The 21,586-nt window shown below is 33.1% G+C and overlaps 1 protein-coding gene across 4 annotated transcripts in view; it reads right to left on the minus strand.

The window, feature by feature from the left end:
* Cadm2 (cell adhesion molecule 2) overlaps positions 1-21,586 on the minus strand; it is a 915,204-nt gene that overhangs the window by 62,860 nt on the left and 830,758 nt on the right. For all 4 annotated transcript variants that reach the window (XM_075952795.1, XM_075952879.1, XM_075952715.1 and 1 more), the window contains one exon: positions 14,749-14,927. In XM_075952795.1, coding sequence (XP_075808910.1) covers positions 14,749-14,927 — 179 coding nt within the window. The remainder of the gene's footprint in view (positions 1-14,748; positions 14,928-21,586) is intronic.

The following is a 21,586-nucleotide window of genomic DNA, read 5'->3' on the forward strand; positions in this document are numbered from 1 at the left end:
TCCCTTTTATGCTCCACAAAAAGAAAAAAATCTGGGAGCTATGTTTGAGAATAAGTAAATTATTTGCAATATTTAAAGTGAAATTTAAAATGACAAGAATTCACTTGTTGTTTGAGTCTTTTGATAATCTCACATGCAGTAGCAAAATACACATATATAAAATAAAAATGACATGCTTTGTCAAGGAAGTAAACAAAGAAACAACACATAGGGAAATAAACACAAATACCACCATATAAGATTAAAGAAGTGTTAACGATGAGTGTGTATATGCATGTTAAATAATGCCTTTGACTTTCCTTATAGGAAAATAGGAGGAAATAAGATGAGAGCAATCTTTAGAAACAAACAAACAAGCAAAACAAGCCAATTGTTATTATAATTGTTATTTTGCTCCTCCTGTTTTCACAAACGATGTTAATGTATAGTTTAAAGTCTTGCAATTCTTACCCCAGTTAGCTGGTAACGCCTTCTAACAAATTTGCAGTACCTAGGAGTCTTTAACAAGTATTGAGTCAACTAGCATGGAACACGATGTGATGTTCTGACAAATTTATGACTTATTTGAATACAGGACACAAAAGAAGTTACTGAATAAGGGCTTGAACTATACCAGGCAGTCTCCAATCCATAATTAGTCAAGGTGTCATAAGTTAAAATTTGATTGAAATCCAGGAATAATAATGAACAAAATGAACGGCTTAGTGTGCAAGGCCCAAATATTCCTTTTCTTCAAAAAACCCAGTCTCAAGTATCTAGAGAGGAGAGAGAGACCTCAAGCAAGGCTGCCAGTGTCAAGCTATGAAAAACCTCAGGAAAATCCTTGGAAACAAATTTGTTTCCCAGCAGATAGGGATATAATTTACACAGCAAGGAAATTAGAAACACTTCTCCAATTACTGTAATTACTGTACTGGGGTTTGACTTCATATGTTCGTCATGGAGTCCCAGTGTAGTCACAATGTTTCACAGATTATTTTGCTGGTGAAAGTTTTTTTGTCAATCTTTCAGGAAAAGTTTTTGAGTACTCCAAACATTTTTCTAGTTCTCTACTCTGATAAATAGCTCTACTCAATTCGCCTGACTCTACCTGCTGAATCCTTCTCACTGGAGACACAGGAACCAGCATGAGATCACTCTCTTATCTTGAGTATTGATGTTTACACCTGTTTTTCAACGGGGAAAATGCTTCCTGGCCAGTCAAATTAAGAAAACAACCTCTGAAAACTCCATGGTATTACATTAATCACTAGGGAAAATGGGCATTGCCTGGAGAGCAATTTATCATGATCATAAGGAGGCACTCGCTTTAGAGGGAACATCGTGGATGGATGAAAATTCAGCATTTCTGCCCATGGGCTTCTGATTTGTTCCTTACTATGTGTTCTTAATGATTAGTAAGATTTTAAATAGAATAGAAGTAAATGGAAACATAATCAATGAAAAAATTAGTATTTTTTAAGTCTAAAATATCATAGTATTTATCAGAAAATACTATTGGTTCTTTTGGGGTCTCAATTATTTATGTGAAAACTGCAAAACAACATCTAGTATTAGAATTTTTAAAAACAAAGAATATACTTGAAAGTCCATATATGGAATCTGATATTACAAATATTATCACAGATTATGATTATTTTTATTATCAAATATTGACCTAGAATAACAGTCTCCTAACCCTTATGCTGGAAACAAAACAGCCTTTCAAAATTAGCTTTATTATTTCATTACAAAAGCTGGTTCAAAATAACAAGCTTATATATATTCATTTGTTTCATCTGGTTTATTCAAAATACAGTATTAATTGAATTTCATTTTCACTTTTTCTAACCTCCACAATAATAGAAATTCTGGATTATTTGAGAACCCTATGTATGTTCATTTTTTTCTAAGCATTCTTGAATGAACCAATCTAATATCCATAAGTGCCCAGTACAATAAATATAGAATCTTCTATCACTGTCTAGTATTTAATGAATTTGTAACCAGTACTTACTAATAATTTTTTAAATTATGAAATATTGGTGAAATATGCAACTAGATGAGAAAGTATGCCATTCTTTAGACCTTAAGCTGGCCCCCCAGTTTCCATCAAGAATCATGCACTGCTGATAAGAAATGAATGACAATTGTGTAAAAACAGCATGCTAAGAAGAACTCGTTCTTAATCACCATTACAGGTTTCCATCTCTTACTAGCCAGGGACACTATGTAGTTTTTAAATTACGTTTATTTTCTATGCCTTTTCATCCTGGTGTTTTATTCATCATTCTTGTCTGTTTGAAATTATTTCAACTCGGTTGTGAAATAGTAAAGTTGCAAAAACATAAAATGTTCACTTCTAGAAGATAATTATAAATAGGTAAAATTAAACAACATAAAATTAGATAGAATTAGTTAGTAATGTCAGAAAGATGACAAAATTGTATGCAACTTCTGCCTCATACTTAAACTTTCTATTTGATCTGAATTTATTCTGGTCTTTCCCCACTTGGTAATTATTAACCTTGGAAGGAAGATTTTCAAGTAGTGCTCAGGTTCTGTTCTGTATAATTATGTGGTTATGTGTGCCTAGAGAAAAAAGTTCTATATTACAGGAAGAACTGAGTATAATAGAATTAAAAGAGTGAACTACTTTTCTCAAAGACACGCTATATATCTTCAAACAGGAAAAAAATGTTATTTTCTTGAAGAGTACTTTTTAGCACCTCAGTGTACTTTATCATAATTTCTATCAAAAAGATATTAATAAAACAATATCAGAAACACATATTTACTAACTAAATTATGAGTGACTTATTATATATTATACATATATGAATTTTGTGACTTTAAGGTAACTTATTAACGGGACATGCACTGATTTGAGAGGTTGCTCTACTGAAAGCTTAAAATATTTGAACTCGGATGGCTTTAATAGGACCTGGAAAATCAGACATTATCAAATGGCTCCGAGATCTCTTCCTAAGTCCAAATATTTATTCTCCCTTTTTATCAAATTCAAGTTTGCTTTTGAAAATTCTTTCTCTTATAAATGAGTAGCAGTATTTGATAAAATTTATAAATATCTCAGTGATGATTGTTTGAAGTATTAATTTTAGCCTTTTAAGGAATGTTTTAAATGGATTTACATTTTCTTATGGAAATGTGAGATATAAAGCTCCTATTCATCTGCCTTATATTTTTAAACAAGTTCCTACTATGTAGCCATGGATAGCCTGAAAATCCCTCTGAAGACCAGTCTGTCTCTGTCTCCCAAATGCTACATGCCCGTACCTCATATTTTTGATGTATCTAGAATCAGATAGAATTTTAAAACCATTAAACCAATAACACAAGAAATAATCAGATCAACCAACATGATATAAAGCTGAATCATATTTCTCTTTTAGCATTTATCTGTTCAATTTTTCAAAGAATAAAGCATTATTACTTATAGAAAAGGTATTCATATACACATCTGATAAAATACTCAATGTTGGTTCAATTTTAATTAATGTGCTATACAAGAACTTAATCAACATATTTGTGTGAAAAAAAAAAACAATGGAGATATATGGCTCAACAAGTAAAGGTAACTCATGTCAACACTAAGGATCTGAGTTCAATTTCCAGAACATACATGGTGGAAGATCAGAAACAACTCTGATAAATTGTTTTCTCTGACCTCTGCCTATGTGTGATGATATAGGTACACACACAACTTACAAACAAATTACAATACTAATTTCATCATAATTATGTTTTATCTTGACCTGATCATAAAATTTATCAAATTTAAAGAAATTATTGAGATCCTTTTAGTACAAACAAGAGACCCTTAACTTATTGTCTTAATATCAAGACATTAAGACAAACTTATTGGTGAATTTATTTGAATGCCTCATTAGTTGATAAAAATTTTTAAAATTGTTGGTTTTGATGATTTACCACAAAACTACTGAAATCACTGTTAAGTTACAAATAAATGCACACGACAGCATCACCTCTTTCATGTCTATCTTTCAAGTCTATTGTTATGATCTCATTTCTGAAGCCTCTTCTCATTTGGAACTAGTCCATGTTTTCCTTCTCTGTGCTGGCAAATGCTTTGCTGGAACTCTATATATGTATACCACACATTTTCATTCATTTAGTATTTTATTTCACACAACAGACCACAGGATAACCTTAAACAAAAGCATGTCTTCCTTATTTACAAATACTATTTTTCTTCGGACAAGTACACTTGACCTATTGTTTGGTTAGCCCTGCTCCTGAAAAGAGTCCTCATTTAAGGGCGTATCTAGGAAATACTACTTTCAAGCCTAGAAAGTATATACTACTCATCTGGCATTTACCATTCACTATATATAAATATATTTAGGTATATATGTATTTTTATATATATTTATGTATACTAAATTATATATATATAACAAAAATTTAAGAAAAAAGATAATCTACTTAATGCTGCACTTTTGGAGTATTTTCCTTGTTATATATGTTTTAGGTACTTTGAAAATGTTATCATGGATGATAATAAAATGTCATTAAATAAGCAACATATCTCTTACAAGAACTTAAATATGTAATCAATATTTAAATAAAATTAATATGTACAAAAGTTGTAGTTTTGCACAAAATATTATAAAATTCCTGCTAAAAGTCTATGACTCTGAGAGAATAGTCTCAAATATTGAAGTGCAACAGCTGAAGAAGTTTCATCTCTGAATGGGTGTGTCAGCATTGTTAGACTAATAAATTATAAACACCAATCAAAATAGTGGGGAAGGGTTCCTCCCTTCACATGTTAATGAAGAAATTAGAAAAAGTGCGACCTGACTTTCTTGCAGGGGAGGGGGCGCTTATTAGAGCCCACCAGATCCTCTGGAGCCCTGTCAGAATGAAATCCCTTCTAACAGGAGCAGCACACAATAAACTGCGGAGCACTACAACATTTTTTTTCTAATAATGAGTTTTCCAGGTTAAAGGTATGTTGTGTTTTCTGTAAATGTGGTGTATAATTTCTAACTTGTCAACTTGTTTTGTTTTGTGGCAGTTTCTCTTTTTAAAAATGGCATTCAGAATGGATTTTCGAAAACAAAATTAAGTCTAAAGAGCCCCAGAAGCCCAAAGTGTTTGTTATTCTCCAGACTATTGCCCAAATCAGGAGAAAAAAAATGCTACTATTTAGTCTTGAATTCATGCATCTGCATCCTTCCTGCTTGATGATACTAAACTCCCTGTTCTAGAGGAGACAGAATAATCATTTCACTTCAAGAGCAATTATGAACATGCAAACAAAGGGTCAGAATTCTGAGGGTCATAGAATTAAGGCAAGAATTAGTATTGTGCTAGAAAGAATTCAAATTTCTCTGATTTAAAAATAATGGATCCTTAATATTTTATTGCACATTCTGCTGCCATTGGGAGCAATGGCAAGGGGCATGTTTACTGGTTTGGTTTTTGTAAAGATGGGCATTTATCTGTCCCCATTACATTCAGCACCTGTTGCAGCCTGTTTAAATCATATCATGAAGAGGAGACAACCCCAGAACCTTCTGTGAGTTGACAGACATCAGGCTGACAGGACTTCAATTCACCCCTGTTACTTACTCTCCAATTTGGGAGAACTGTTGTAACCCCTTCTGTTTCATAAAAGGGACCCTTCTCAAAATTTGATTGAACAAATTTCTTAACGGCCTCTCCTGCTAAGTGATATCCTTATACAAAGATGATAACAAAAAGCTGCTCTGGAAAATTGGAACAAATTGCAGTTTTGAACTCTACGTGGTAGGCAACAGTCCTAGGTAATTACAGGGAACATTTATGAATAAAATGGATGTCTTATTTGAAGAGAAAAAGAACTATTTGAAGAGAACAATAACTATGTATTTTCTCTTTAAAACCCATTTGTCGGATTCTAAATGGACATAAGTAGAGCCTGTCCTGGAAACTAGCTCTTATAGACCAGCCTGGCCTTGAACTCACAGAGATCTGCCTGCCTCTGTCTCCCGAGTGCTGGGATTAAAGGCATGCACCACCACCACCTCGCTGTAAAGTGAAGCTTAAAACAGGATCAACAATGCCTTCAGCTTGGATGATCCCGTACTATTAAGCTCCACAGACTTCAATGTATGAGTTTTTTCCCTAGAAGGACCTTAACCTGAGTACGTCACGTGATTGCATAAGAGGATATCACAGCCATTTTTTAACAAAAAGTACATGAAGTAAGAGATACAAGGAAGAATTCAGAAAACTATTGAGAAATCTGTATTTGTTTTTCCATGTGAGTTCAGTCATGAAAGAAGGCAAGAGGTGTTTTGCATACTATTTAATTTAACCACGTTAATCCCAGCACTTGGGAGGCAGAGACAGGCGGATCTCTGTGAGTTCGAGACCAGCCTGGTCTACCAAGGGAGTTCCAGGACAGGCTCCAAGGCTACAGAGAAACCCTATCTCGAAAAACCAAAATAAATAAATAAATAAATAAATAAATAAATAAATAAATAAATAAATAAATAAATCTTTTAACCACATGTAATGACTTCATTAAAATTTGTTTGGTATGGTAATTTATATAATTCTTTTCACCAAAAATATTTTGGGAATTTGAAAAATATAATCTGATGAAAATGTTATTACCAATTGATACCTTTAGAGTGGAAAAGTCACTCTCTTACTAAGACCCCCATGTTTCCATATAACAAGCCTGAGGTCAAAACCTCTCTAGATTTCTTAAATGAGTGGTGTTTTCCACTCTTTTGTCATTTCCCAACATGGTTGTTCAGCTCCTGTTAAGTAGTATATTTATGTCACTTAATAAATTACAAAAAGGTTCCTTAATTTGGAATCTAGGGTATAGGGCTTGTTTGTTTGGTTTGGTTTTGGTGCTCATTGTTTTTTGTCTGTTTTAGCTTTTGTCTGCCCGTGTTTTTCTCTCTGAATCAAGGTATTATATTGTTCAAGCTGGCCTGGTATTCTCATGAACAGAAAATGAGTATGGACTAGTGATGTGCTGCCCCTCCATCCTGGGCGCTTGGACCTCAGGAACATATCACACTAATTTTCATATTAATTAATTAATTCATCAGTCTACTTATTTATTTATTTATTTATTTATTTATTTATTTATTTATTTATTTATTTAATATTTTAAGCATTAACCCAGGGCTTTGCCAGGCCCACATTCAACTTAATTTTTTTCTTTAATCTGTTTTAATATTTTCTTTTGCTTTTGCTTTGTTAGTTGCAGTATTGGGGATTGAGTTCAGAGTCTTGTACATGTTTGATAAGGTCCCTGTTACTGAATCATATAGGAAGTTCCTTTTTAAAAATATTCATTTTTAAAATTTTTGAGGAAATTATTATTATTTAATTCCCTCATTTTTCTCCATTCACACACTCCCATTTAATTCCCTCTTTACTCTTTTGCAAATTAAAGGCCTCTTTTTCTTTAATTTTTGCTGTACATACATTTGTGTGTACATGTCTATGTATTTCTAAATATATAAGTATTCACTACTCAGTCTAATGCTACTGGCATGTACATTTTTAATTTTGACTATTTGGTGTTAGATAACCAGTGGAATGTCCTGTGAACATAACTTACAGTTGAGGCCCCCAGTCTGTTCTTATGTTTTTCCACTGGCCCCTCTGGACTCACTACGCAGTGAGGCATTTTCCAAGAAGAGGAGAAAAACATGAGGATTATTTTTATGTTTTAAAATAGTGTGTGATATATTAAGTACCATATTTGTGGAAACTATAAATTGAGAAGCTGCAAAACATATTTTATGTAAAGCCCATAGTTTCTGAAGACCAGAACCCCAATTATCCACATAAGGTCGTGGTGTATGGCTTGAATTCTTTGACAAATGAGCCAACTAAACTCCATGTGTTTGGGTATCAGAACTCTGTAAATATTTGGAAAATTATATAAGTAGATTTATACCTAACAAAATAAGAATACTTGAGTGCAAATGAATCCATCCTTGTGTTTACCTTTTTATATACTGCAAATAGAAGAAAGGTTATATAGACACAGGATATGTTATTAATGTTGAAAATTTTGAATGATAAATTCTTAATAAAATTTTTCTTTTGACATTTGGTAGACATCCATCTGGATCTGGAAGAACATTTATGTTAGTGAGGTATATATGCATGGATTTTGTACTGTGACACCTGAAAACTCAGTTTGTCCACTGCATTTTCATCTTAAAGAGAGGGATTTGGTTCAGCTTTGTTTAGTGATCTATTCAACACACACACATGCACACACGCACCACATACACTTTTAAATGAGTTATAAAACAAACGCAGGGCTCTCATCCACACTTGTGTCTGCAGAGTTTGGCAGCTTATTAAAACAGTCAGAGGCATGGCTTTCCTACGGGCATCAGAGCTCTGTCTACTTTTTCATGTCTAGAGTGATGTGTTATCTCAAAGATTAAAGAGATGTTTTTAAAGAATCATGCAAGCAGTGGCTGTGTAGGAAAATCTCAGCCAGCATTGTTGAGATCAGCAGCCAAGGGACTCCCCATTATTGGCACAAAGTTCATTGTTGAGTAGGGGTGTCTTTCCTATAGTTTTCATTCTATACCGTGTATTTTCCATTTCTGTTTCTAAAGAAAGCTTCTGCAGGAAGCATGCTCATTATTAGTGCACACAATTAATTTACCAGCTGGTCAGGTCTGTGTTTATATGAGGGAACAGATTTTAGTTGAATCCCTCTTTAATGTTTGCTAGGCTGTGCATCTGTTCACAATCTAGTCTTCTCTTTCCTTTTCTACACACAATTTACTTTCTCAGTGCCATCACGATCTATTAGAATCCCCCTATCTAGGAGTACAACTGTGTACATAAATAAGTACATAATTTTCTAAATTCTCTAAATCATTGTGATTACGTGTCAAAAGAGACTACTAACGTTCGGTCTAGCTACTATGTTAACCAGAAGTAACTTTTTCGTTTTCCTGTGCTAAGTGTACTCACTCACCTGCAAACACTGCTGTTCTTGGTAGGAAATGTAAACTTTGTACTTCCATAACAGGATATCCATATGATAGTATAGAATTTCATAGAAAACTTAAGGTATAAAATTATGAGATGATCATTGTGTTTGAAAACCAATCACATCATTCAAGTATAAATGTATTACATGTATTATTTTGTTAAATTTATCAAACTTGTATCTATTTTCTGAACAATAGGTAAATATTTGAAAGCAATGATATGCTGTCAGTTGTTACCCGCCCACTGAGGCGTGGCCTCTTATATTACATAAGCCTATGTAGAGCATGTGTCCTCTCTCTTTCCAGTTGCTGGATTCTGATTTGTAAGTTTACCCCTAAATAAATAACCATCTATTTCTCAATTCTGAGCTAGTGTGGAATTTCTTTTAAGCGTCCTTCCACAGTGATACCCTAGAAACTTTTCTTACAGCCAGTGAAGAAAGCTTATTTCCCTGCCTCAGTTGTTTGTCTACCCTCGTGAGAAGTCATTTGTTTTCAGTACTCTGCATCCCTGTGAAAAATAGCTGCTCCCTACACTCTGAAGAGGTACAGTGTACTACACACCTCAGAAGTTTGGCTTTGATGTTATGTTCTATAATATATTTATACAGCATTTGTCTTTGGGCATTATTGATATTTATTATTAAAACTACATATAAGGAAAGTAGCAATTGTAGCTGACTCTTAAAATTGGAAAGGCATATTTAGTGACGTGATACATTTCTTTCTAAAACACATAGACATTTCTAGAAGAAATACTCTCTTACTACTAATTTCTTTTAAATACTAAACTACTTTTATAATGGCTCTTACCAACTAACGATAAAATATGATGGATCACAAAGTATATGTATGTGTGTTATGTGTTATTACTAATGTAATTACCTTGCCAATAAACAATGGCAGTGCCATTTTTATCTGGGTTTATTTCAATAAACACCTGAAGAAACAAATAAAGTAAAAATATCTTAGAGCTATTAAATCAATGGCTGTGAGACTTGATTGGGTAAATAAAAATAGAAGCAAACTACAATTATATTTTAATCTATGATATCAAAATAATAGTTGTAGAGAATTTTGCATGTTTATATGACTATATAAAGATTAAATATCATATAAATGTATATGTGTAAACATATATATGTATGTAAAGTTAAAACATGGAAAAGTTTATAGCCTGTGATTTAATTCAAAGAAGCACAGTATAAGATAGTGAAGTGCTTAAAATATTTAGATTTAGTTTATAGAAGAAAATAAGGACAGTGTATAACAAGTCAGATAATGGTAAAATAATTTTAACTCACATGTAAGTGTTAAATTTGGATAGGCAAGAGGAAGAACATGGGAACTTTCTGTAATATGTGTGTTCATCACCATATAGCCTGCTTTCTCCACTGAAGTTTTCGTACCAATGTGTGCAATGTTGGCTTACAGTGTGTACCTCCCCAATTGTGCATCTATTGGTAGTAGAGACAGCTGGTCTTTTTCTCTGCCTACCTTGCCAGGTCTCCTCAAAAATCTCAGAAAGCGTGCTGCTGGAATTTTCTTGCTCTCTTGGAAAGTCTGCTGAATTAATGCTTTGTATACCATGTTTTAAAAGGAGTTTAAAGGAAAACATTCCCTTTTATTGTTTAATAAGTTTACTTTTCTGCTCTTTCTCTTTCTCTCATACCTTCACACACATACCTCTATGTATGTGTGTATTGTGTGTATTTTGTGTACTTACAGCATCATATGTGTGTGTTTATGTATTTGATGCAGAACTTATAACTCTCACGTGAGTTGACTAAAATACACTGATAAATGTAAGAGGAAACTATGTTAAGTTCTGGGAACATATGGACTCATCACCGTTCATATATATTACATCTCAAGCCTTCATATTTCATACAGTTGTGATATTTTCAAGAGTAAAGACTCCAAATTTTCTGTTGTTTTATTTATTTTTTTGAAAAACAGATGTGATAGGCCCAGGGGTAGAGATAAAAGAGAAACTATTCGGAGTAGGTCTTCTTCTTCTGCCACCTGAGTCCCAATGACAAACGTAACCATTCAGGCTTGGCAACAAGTTCTCTTATTCTGTGAGCCATCTCACTCTCTGTTTTCACCCCAAGAGGATAATTTTAATCAGATGATGAGAAAAATATGAAATATTTTAATTCTTTCCACTATAAAATGACTAAGGTAGCCAGTAATTCTTTATAGCCATAGCTGTCTGCTTTGATGCCTTCAGTAGTTGGATGTTGTTCCGGGTACTCGCTGCTTGGGAAGAATAATTTATAAAGTTTCTTAAAAATGAATGTTTTCTTAGAGAATGTTTATTGAAGTTATCCTGACAAATATATCATTAGTTTTTATGCTGTTGGATATTGCAAAATTTTCCTATGACCTTTTGCACAAGAATTTTGAAAATTCTTATATTTAAGAATGTGTACTGAATTAATATTCTGTATACTGCATTTTAGAAGGATTTGGAGGGGCAAACAACATTACTATGCGACTGTTGAGTAAACACTGGTGTCAAATATGTCATTATCTATTTAGGCTCACAGTGATATACTAGTCCAGCTCAGGGCACATCTGTGTAACTGATAGTGTACTAAATGATTTTGCTTTTGATAAATGCCATTATTTAAGACTAATATGGAACTTAGTGTTGCATTTATTTTTTTTACAGTACTGGGACTTGCTCTGCACCGCCACAGACTATGCTTATCTACATGGTCATCTTTCCTTTATTTTTCACTCTTGTACTGCTTATTGGCCCTGTTAAGCCATCATTGTGTTGAATGCAAATTGTTTCAGTTTCATATTATCTTTATAATTAGAGGATATATTCCAAATTATCGATGAGCAAACAAATTGCTATTTTGGTCAGATTTATCAAAATACAAAAAGACAAATGGAACAAAATGCTATAATATGTCAATTTTACACATATTGATTTCCTTAACAAGGATGATAAAATAACAGAGAATTATTAAGATTTTATAAATAAATATAACAAGCTATGATATTTATATAAATTGAATAGAATAACTAATTCTTGCTATTAACAGACTTATTGTTCTACTGCTGAGCTTATTAATGAGAAGTGCTATCTCCTTTACTGTACTTGTAAAAGGCACAGGTTTCATTTAGGTATAATGAATTCCTTGTTATACTTCCTTGTTTACTGACTTTCAGTGATCCTTTCATTGTAGTCAAGTGTTAAACCAGCAGTTTAAGCCACCATCTGTAGTTCTAAAGCTGAAAAATTTAAAGATATAATGGAAGAGAGGAGTTGAAGAAAACCTGTAGTGTGTATAACCCAAAACATCAAAGGTCATTACAATTAAATGCCATAAAACGTCACCATGTACTACCGTTGTACCCAGAGGATAATATCTAACCAGAGCCTGACATCTGTGTGGTTGATGATTTTACATGTAAGTATCCCAACCTCCATCATGATGGGTATCAATAAATGCAGGCAACTTTGATAGATTCGGATGTGAGTCCCAGGTCATAAAACCCTTTCTGAACTAGAGTTATGTTAAATCATCAAAGCAGATGTAAAAAAATCAACCTTGGAGTAAAATGTAAAAGGGTAAAGTTATCACGTGTAGCATTTATTGTAGATCAAAATGTCACTCAGATTTTATCATTTAGTGGGGTTTCAAAACAGCCAAACCATTAACAGAAGAGTGTAGCTTTTATATTCATACAACCAGTGACTAGTGAAACATTATTCCTAGTGTGCAAAGGGAAAAAGTACCCTTTATTTTTTAATGGACCCAATTAAAGCCCCCTGTAAACACAGTGCAATATGGTTTTACTGTTTCGCAGAGCCTCTCATTACTTCTCGCAGTAATACTAGGTAAACTACTGTTGAACTTCACAGCATCTGTCTAGCAGCATGAAAAGCATTAATCTATGGGGTGCTTTTGATGAATTGGAGTTCAAAAGCAAAGCCAAAAATGATTCTTAAAATGTGCTTAGAAAAATATTTATTAGAAATATGTCAACTGCCAAGAACCTAAAGGCAGCTTGCTTATTGGGAAAAAAAATCATTGCCAGCTTGTAAACACTGAGATAGCATGAATTTTCCCCTACTAGAATTCTTTAAAAGAAAAAATGTCACGTATCCGGGTATATTACTTCTCAGTCACTTCTCTTTGAATTCTCCAGTCTTAAGGTGCATTGCTGTCAATGCAATGAGTCATGCTCCACAGCATGCAGGCAGGATTCTCACTTAGACAACTTAAGATGGATCACATATGTCAGACGTAAGGTGAGAGTACGTGTTGAACACACGTAAGACTTGCATCCTGCTCATGAGTTCTGAAGAAGTCTTGTGATTAAAGAGGTCGTTCTTATACTTTGACTGGTAATGAAAGTGGCATGTTCATCTGCATGAGTTTACCAGCTTTAACCCAGTCTGATTAACCCAATTATATGACTGATGTTTCCCAAAATTGATTTTTTAAAAATTTTTCACAACATATTAGAAATGGAACAAAAATTCTACAATTCCTGGTGTGTTATTTGTGAAAAAAATTATACATTATATGTCTTCACTGCTTACGATAGCAAGGTATGTTAAAAAGTGGCTTTATATTACAACAATTTTGAAAATAGAACTATATGTTATTATATTATTTTCTTTATTCTTATTGTATTATAACAAAAATACCTGAAAATATGACAAAACAAGGTTATTATTTTTTCCGGAAAATTAAATCTCTCTCAAAGAATTATAATTAATCCCTCCAATATTTTTCTTTTTTTATTGAAAGGTATTTGATTCAACCAAATTTCTAGCAGTATATTATACTTGGATTCAGATAAAAGACACAAAACACATTCTTTCCATGATTCTTGAAGTCCACCAAATTTATTACTGTTTTTTTTTTGTTTTATACAATGATGGGTCATTATTTTGTGATATTACAAAAGATAAAATAGTAAGCTCAGTAAAATATTTTCCTGGTGGAACATATGAGGGAAGCATTATTGCTGTTGGTAAATCTTTCTTTTGGAGATTCAGAATGCATTCTGGCATACATGAGAAACTGCCAGAAGCAGGTATATAAAGAACATTACCTGTATTTATTATGGTATTTATGAGGCATTGCCTTCTAGTCATACACTAAAGCCTTCTTATGCAGAAGCTATGGTGTTTTGAAAGTAAAACACTCATTCCCTTTACTCATACCCATTTCTACCCTTTTTGCATTCAAAGCAATTTTTAGTTAAGTGCAATCAAGAGAAAAAAATTTCAAATTATTACTCATAAGAAATTAAACCTTTTAATTGTGAACTTTTGCCTTTACTATACTCCGATGGCATATTATTATCTCGTGTGCGATGCAATTCAGTGTTTAGGAAGTGCATTTTAATGATAATATAATGAAGTTAGCTTAAGAAAAATGTTTTCTAGTACTGTGGATAATGACTCAAAATCATATCTTGTAAATTTAAAGATAACCACTAATAAAATTTTCAAATTACTACTAATAGCAGATTAAATTATGTGTAATAAGGATTTTCACAAAATAATTTTATTTTTCATATATTCTTTAATTTTCTCTTATTAGTCAAACCTGAAACACATTAAATGTCTATCTTGAAGACATTCACACTCATGATAAGTCCTTCTGAAAGAAAAAGAAGACCTATTACCTGATTTTTCTAATAATGTTGGAAGATTTTAGCATTTCTCCGTGGTTTTCCTCCTATCCCATGTAATGTTTACCAAAGAACTCACCATGTACAATGAGGACATACTCTGCGCTGCTTTGGCCAATGGTATTCGTGGCTTCACATCTATATGTGCCGTTGTCTGTCTTGTTCAGGAAAAGAATGTTGAGTTCTCGACCACTCACGACCATTCGATCAGGATCTGGTAACTCTGCACCATCCTTTGTCCACAGAACAGGTTCTGGCCTATTGGATACAGCATGCATGTAGAAAGGAAAAATAATGTTGAGTGTTCTATGAACAAAAGCCAACAATTTATATAAACACCTCTTTACTTCCGTGTGGTAGTTTTTTAAAAGGAACCAAGAACCAGCTTGTGCTAACTTAGAAGAGTTAGAGGCAAGATAAATACAATTTAATTTTGTTCTACTTATTCTGATATGTGTTAGGAACAAATTTATTGAGTTACTGTAGCTTCCACTTCTGGCGTCCTCCTTAGGTAGGTCCCGAGTCCAGATGCTTTTGTCAATGACTAACATTACATAATGAACGACTTTCTTTGGACGTTCGTAGACAATTGTACCTTAAATTTATCTAGCATTTTATAACATGGGCCCACCGCTATGGCATGGCATTTCTTGGAAGAACCCTTCACTCCCTTATTTCTACCACTTTTCCTACTCTCCTAAAGAATTGGCTTGAAAGCATTTCTTTAGTAAAACGGATTAAGAGGACCAGGGAGACAGGAGAGCACCTGCCATATAATGCTGACAATCCCAATTCCGTGATTGAAAAGTATGGTAGAGAGAGAAGAAGTCCTGAAAGTCGTCTCTCGACACACTGTTGTGGGAAACACACACACACACACACACACACACACCTCATTTGGATACTATAGAGGTATCAGTCTGGACCTACCCAGAAGCTTACTACCTGACCCTGTGCCTACAGAACCTCAAAAGGAGTTATGGAGGCTGCTGGGGGAGAAGAGTCATCTGCAGGCCTTCTCAACTGTGAATACCCTAAATGATGACACAAATCTGTTAGGTAAGATGAGCCCATGTGTGGAGTTGTGGCACAACTGTTATTAGAGTAAAAATTGCTCTTTGATAGTTTTTAAGGCCTAATATAGAGGAAGGAATCAATGTCATATAGTGTAAATATGGTCATAACCACAGGTAGCAGGTTGGTATCATAGGCTTTAGAACAGGGTTCTCTACCTTCCCAATGCTAGGGACTTTTGTACAGTTCTTCATGTTGTGATGACCCACGCATACAATACAATAATTTTGTTGCTACTTCATAACTGTAATTTTGCTATTTTTACAAATCACAGTGAAAATATTTGATATGCAGGATATCCGATATACAACCCCCAAAGGGATAATGAGCAAAAGGCTGAGAACCCATTCTCTGGAATATAACTAAATACTGTTACTGAGCAAAATTCACCTGTCATAACTTTGCTTTTGAAATATTTACATTTATATGCACAGAGAAATATTACTCTCAGCCTTAATCAGAAAAGATTCTTTCCCGTGAATGATAATGGATGCAGAAACTTCACAAGATGTCCAGAATAAGTGATGGATGAAGGCTCAATCCAAAATAAAACTAAGATAACATTACAAAAGATCGGGCAGAACGAATGGAAGAGACAGAAAATGGAAGAAAAGCTACAAAATGGTATTCTGAACAAGACACAGTCATTGTAATCTCAGACACAAAGCAGCATAGTAGACACCAACATGGGGTCCACACAGGAATGACCCACTGACAGGGAACATGAACGAGATGATCTGGAGTTCCCCAGACCTTGCTGCTGTTTGCTACTGTTAGATTCAAGGAGAGACTAGTCATTACATTTAAATGTGCTCCAGATGATGACAGGATGAGGATGCAATGGATAGTTGTAGTCTACATAACCCTGATCAAGTAAGAAATTGTAGAAGGACTAACAATTAATAAATAATAAATATAAACATAAATAAATGAGAACACAGATTTTTTTCCCCAAGATTGAGGCTCCCCAGTTTGTCCTTTTTTTCTTCTTCTTCCCCTGGGCATCCTCTTCTTTAGTTGCTCCTCTGTGCCCTTTGCAGTAACCTTTGCAATGAAGAGAGAAGTGCTTCTTGGAGACATTCTAGCAAATTAATTGAACCCAGGGAGGGAGTCATGGCGATTCTGCTTCATAGCCTGTAGGTCAGAAGGACGTTTTACAGTCTGCTCTGTGTACTTGGCCTAAGACATAGTAGCCGTTTCCTGGGATTGAGCCTCCCTACTGTGGGATTTGACACTATCTCCAGCTACAGGGAGTCAGAATTGAAGTGAATAACAGGTTTCATTCTTGATGTCCCTGGAAGGACATAAGGCTGGTAAAGAGAACCCAATTGCCACATATATTTTGGTGACCAGGGTGAATTATTGTACTGTGTTAAAAGAGAATAGCGAACACTTTGCTTTTTTCCTATCTCTTCGGAAAGAGAAAGCAAAGAAATGGAGGCAATTTTATCAGAGTTATACTCATGAGATTTCTGAGAGAACATCTTTACATGAAAATATTGAAGAACCTAAGTATATAAAACTATTGGAGACTATTATTTTTCTCATCCAATGAATTAGAAAATTTTATTAATATCTCTACGAAAATAAGAACAAATACTAATAAATATCTACTTCCTGCATATATACTATTTATGCTACCTGCCATTAGAATTTAATAAATTGAATTTTGGAACTCTCTATATGACCTTATATGTGCATATTATTAGCATCCTTGGAAATGGTAAAATAGGTCACATAAAACAAATTCTTTTGTCAGAACTAAAGGAGAATTTTTCATTTTTCACAAAGCCTTATAAAATGTTTTTATTCTTATAAATAAATGCAATAATAAAAATAACATGGATAATTTTTATTTAAAGACACCAGTCTTTTCAATTATTCTCAAAGGATGCATTTATAATAGCAAGACAATGTTTTCTTGATGTATAAATTGATATTGATAAACACAGAGATACAACTGTGCATACACCCGAAACTGACCCCAAATATAAATGGTGATAATGTTCTTCTAATTGGCTAACATGTTTTCAACTTCCTCTTAAGCACATGGTTCTATAAATGCACAATTAAATTTAGATATGAATTTTAAAATTATATAGAAACATAAAAATCTAAATAGTTGTTGAAATTTAAGTGATCAGTCTATGTTTAACATTTTTAAAATAAATTTATTTTTCCTAAACAAAACATGTCTCTTCTAGAAAATGGATGAATAATAAAACAGCAAAAGAAGAACAAAGAAAAGAAGAACAAAATAAAGCAGCCTCTGCATATTTGGTGACAGCATGAGTCTGTGACTAGAGTCGGTATTCCATTAAACTAAATGCTTTAGACATCCATGTTCCTTCTCTGGGAGATAAGTCTTCAAAGTGGTAAAGATGTTCATAGAATTGGTTACCATTTTAATGAAATGGAGCTCAGAGTTTGTATACAGATACAAATAACTTACACTTGCCGCTAAGTAATTTTGAATCATTCATCTTAATATTGAGTGGTTTAGTATGACATGGATACAGTTTGTGTTTCATCTTAAAACAGAGGATCCCTAGCCTTTTCTAGTTGGAACCTTCATATGATGGAGTTTTTTGTTACAGATCAATAACAATATTCCCTCTGTTTGGGCATCCAAAGAAGATCATTTTAAAAGAAGTTCCAGTTTAAAGTTTTTATGCAATGAGGATGGAAAAGAGGAGGAGGAAGACATTAGAAGTAACAGGAGAGGGGAGAGCAGCAGAACTGAGATATGGATCAACCAGCTCTACAGTGAGAACGTTAACATAGTCACTACAGAATATCAAGCTTTTCTACAAGATTGTTAGAAGTATTAGCTAAAATTTCATTTTACTTTTGTCTATCAAATCTATAAACTTATACATAAGAATTTAAAGGGGTATACCTAAGGCATTTTCTAACAGGTTCTTCGAAGAGAGTAGGTTGTATAAATAAGAATAGAAACCAAAGATCTTCATGGATTTTTTTTTTTATATTTTAAGGATTTAGTGCAAGAGATAATAATCTGCCAGAAATTTTTTAAAAGTTAGCACACAGTTTTCTTTAGGAAAGCATTTCTTTTGAGATTATGATTTAACTACAACATTTCTTCTTCCAACCCCTTCTATACATCCTTCTCTATTCTTCAAATTTATGACCTTTTTTCCGAGTAATCATTATTGGGTGTACATATATATGTATAAATGTATGTATGTATGTATGTATGTATGTATGTATGTATGTATCTATCTATCTATCTATCTATCTATCTATCTATCTATCTATCTATCTACCTACCTACCTACCTACCTAGATAGATATTCCTCTATAAGCTGTTCAGTCTGTATAATGTTTCAGGTAAATATATTTTCAGGGATCATGGTTGACATTGAACAACTGTTATGTCCTTCCCTAGGGGAAGACAGTCTCTGCCACTCCCAGCTTTTCTTAGTTGCTTGTAATTATTTTGTTGCAATGAGACCTTGGGGGATTTTCCATGTGCTCTGTGTAGGTTGGCATGTCCACTGACTGCATCATCCTTGATCAAGTCACATTTTAGCAATTGTCATGGTGAGGAATTATGAACGTAGTGTGTCAACTGTAGACATTTCTGTATAGATTTCCAGTGCCATTCCCACATTGTCATTTATAAAGTAATGTTGTTATAACTAACTTTGACTGCCAATTTATTTGGTATGTTGATATTGACTAGAACTCCTATTGGATTTCTAACTTCTCAGTTCAGTGTCTTTTTGGGTTACTGTTCCAGGAAGTTTGAGTACTAGCAATTCTTCTAATCCTTTCAATTCTATGTGAAGTTATTCCTGGTCTACTCTGCATGGACTGTGGCCAGGAACCTTCTCTCAGACTTCATGATGATTTGTCTCTGTTTTAGACAAAGGTTTTGCATGAAGAGTAAAGAATCAATAAGCAATTTAGTTACACAATAGTGAGTTCCATGATTTAGACTGTCCAACAAAAGCTTTCTCCTGCTGTTTATATAATTGGGCAGGAATAAAAGAATATCCAAAAGTTGGAACATTACCCAGATTGAGCATCTCCACAAATACTTACATCCTTCACTACGTTCTATAATTTTCCCATCACAGTAGTATATAAGTTGCAATGTAACCCTAAAATACTTATGAAATTTTGTAAATGTATTCAGTGTAATAAAATTCAAGTAGGTATTATGTTCTGACTCAAAAGAAAGAAGGAAGGAATTTATGATTATTTATGTTCAGTGTTTCCTGGAAGACAAAGCAGAACTTCAATATTGTTCTGCTCAGTGTATCTTGTAATCATGTGAAATGCCCAATGGCTTCATTTCAGTTGAAACATCTCATACTTAGTCACCAGATTTAATTGAACTTTTAATTATCAAAGAGATTTTTTAAAACAAAATTCTTCTATATTATCTGTAATATTTCCACAGGATATTGAAAGAGCTAGTATGATTTTCATAAACATTTGTTTTCATTTTATGAATTAAGCAAAGCCTTTTAGATTATGAAATTATCTTGTATAGTTGTGGGAAAATCTCTTCACTTATGCTGTCAAGTTTTAGGAAAACTAATGAATATAAAAAGCAAATGAATTGTAAATCAGTTGAAAATTTGTAAGTGTAGAAAAATATAATTTTATTGTGTTCAAAAGAGAAGGATCCTTAGTAGACTATTACCTATACATTTTCCCACTTCCACAGACTGAGACTGCTTCTTCATCTAAAGTTAAACTTTGAATTGATATTGAAAGGAGAGAAAGGGGCATGAGGGAAAGGGGGGGGGACAGGACACAGAAAGAAGATAAATAATAAAAGAAGAAGTTGCCTTGTATTTAATAACTTTTAAAGCAAATGGGTAAAAAGTTGAATTTTTAAAAAGAACAAAAATGCTCTTTTTATCCTGAAACTGATTCAAAGAACTATTTTGTTATTTTTCTTTATTGGGAGTTAAAAATGTTGTGAAGTAGGAAAAAAATAAAAAAATGATTTCACCAATACTATTTTTCATACCAATCATCTTAATGAAAAAAATAGACAGTTGTTTGTTACAAATAGTCAAAGGATATGTTCCTCATACAATTTGTAGCAATATTCTACATATATTCAAATTATTGTGAAAATATTGTTCTGTACATTTGGAGTAAAAAAAAGATCAAGCTTCATTATTTTCAGATGCAATCGCTGTGTTATTTAATGGTAAAAGAATGTTTTCCATGGGTCATTTTTAAAAATTTATTTTGTATATATATTTAAGTTTGTAGGTGTATATGTTCACAGGTTTGTATGCACACATGTGCAAACATTTGTGAGAACCTAGGGTCATCTTCAGATGTCTTCTCTCTGGAGCTGGATAATTTTTAAAAGGTTAAATGATTATTGTTACTGATGTTATTGCTGTTGCTGTAGTTTATGATGATGGTATGGTAGAATTGCTGTTACATAAACATGCTTAAACTAATCTCTTGGAAACTTCTAATGAAGGAAAAACAATTACCAATGCCTTATTTAAATTTAATATTTCTTTTCTTTGATAAGCATACTATTAATATCTAATTTAAAAAGTTCAACAAATTTTGAGTATTCCTCCTTTCAAACAACAATGTAACTATCTATGTGTTTATATTAAGCATAAAATCTCTACGACATGTTCATCAATGATCATTCTTAAATAAGAAGTTTTCTTGTTTATAAAAATCATAAACTCCTGAAGTTTTACTCTGGAATATTTCCAAATTTTATTTTATGAATCAGAATTTGTAAATTTCAATTTCTCATACTATGCCAGCTTCTCAAACTGTAGAGAATGTGAGGAAAACTTGATACCAGAGACAATACTTCAAGCATT

This window comes from Microtus pennsylvanicus, chromosome 1, assembly GCF_037038515.1.
Source record: "Microtus pennsylvanicus isolate mMicPen1 chromosome 1, mMicPen1.hap1, whole genome shotgun sequence".
Lineage (NCBI taxonomy): Eukaryota > Metazoa > Chordata > Mammalia > Rodentia > Cricetidae > Microtus > Microtus pennsylvanicus.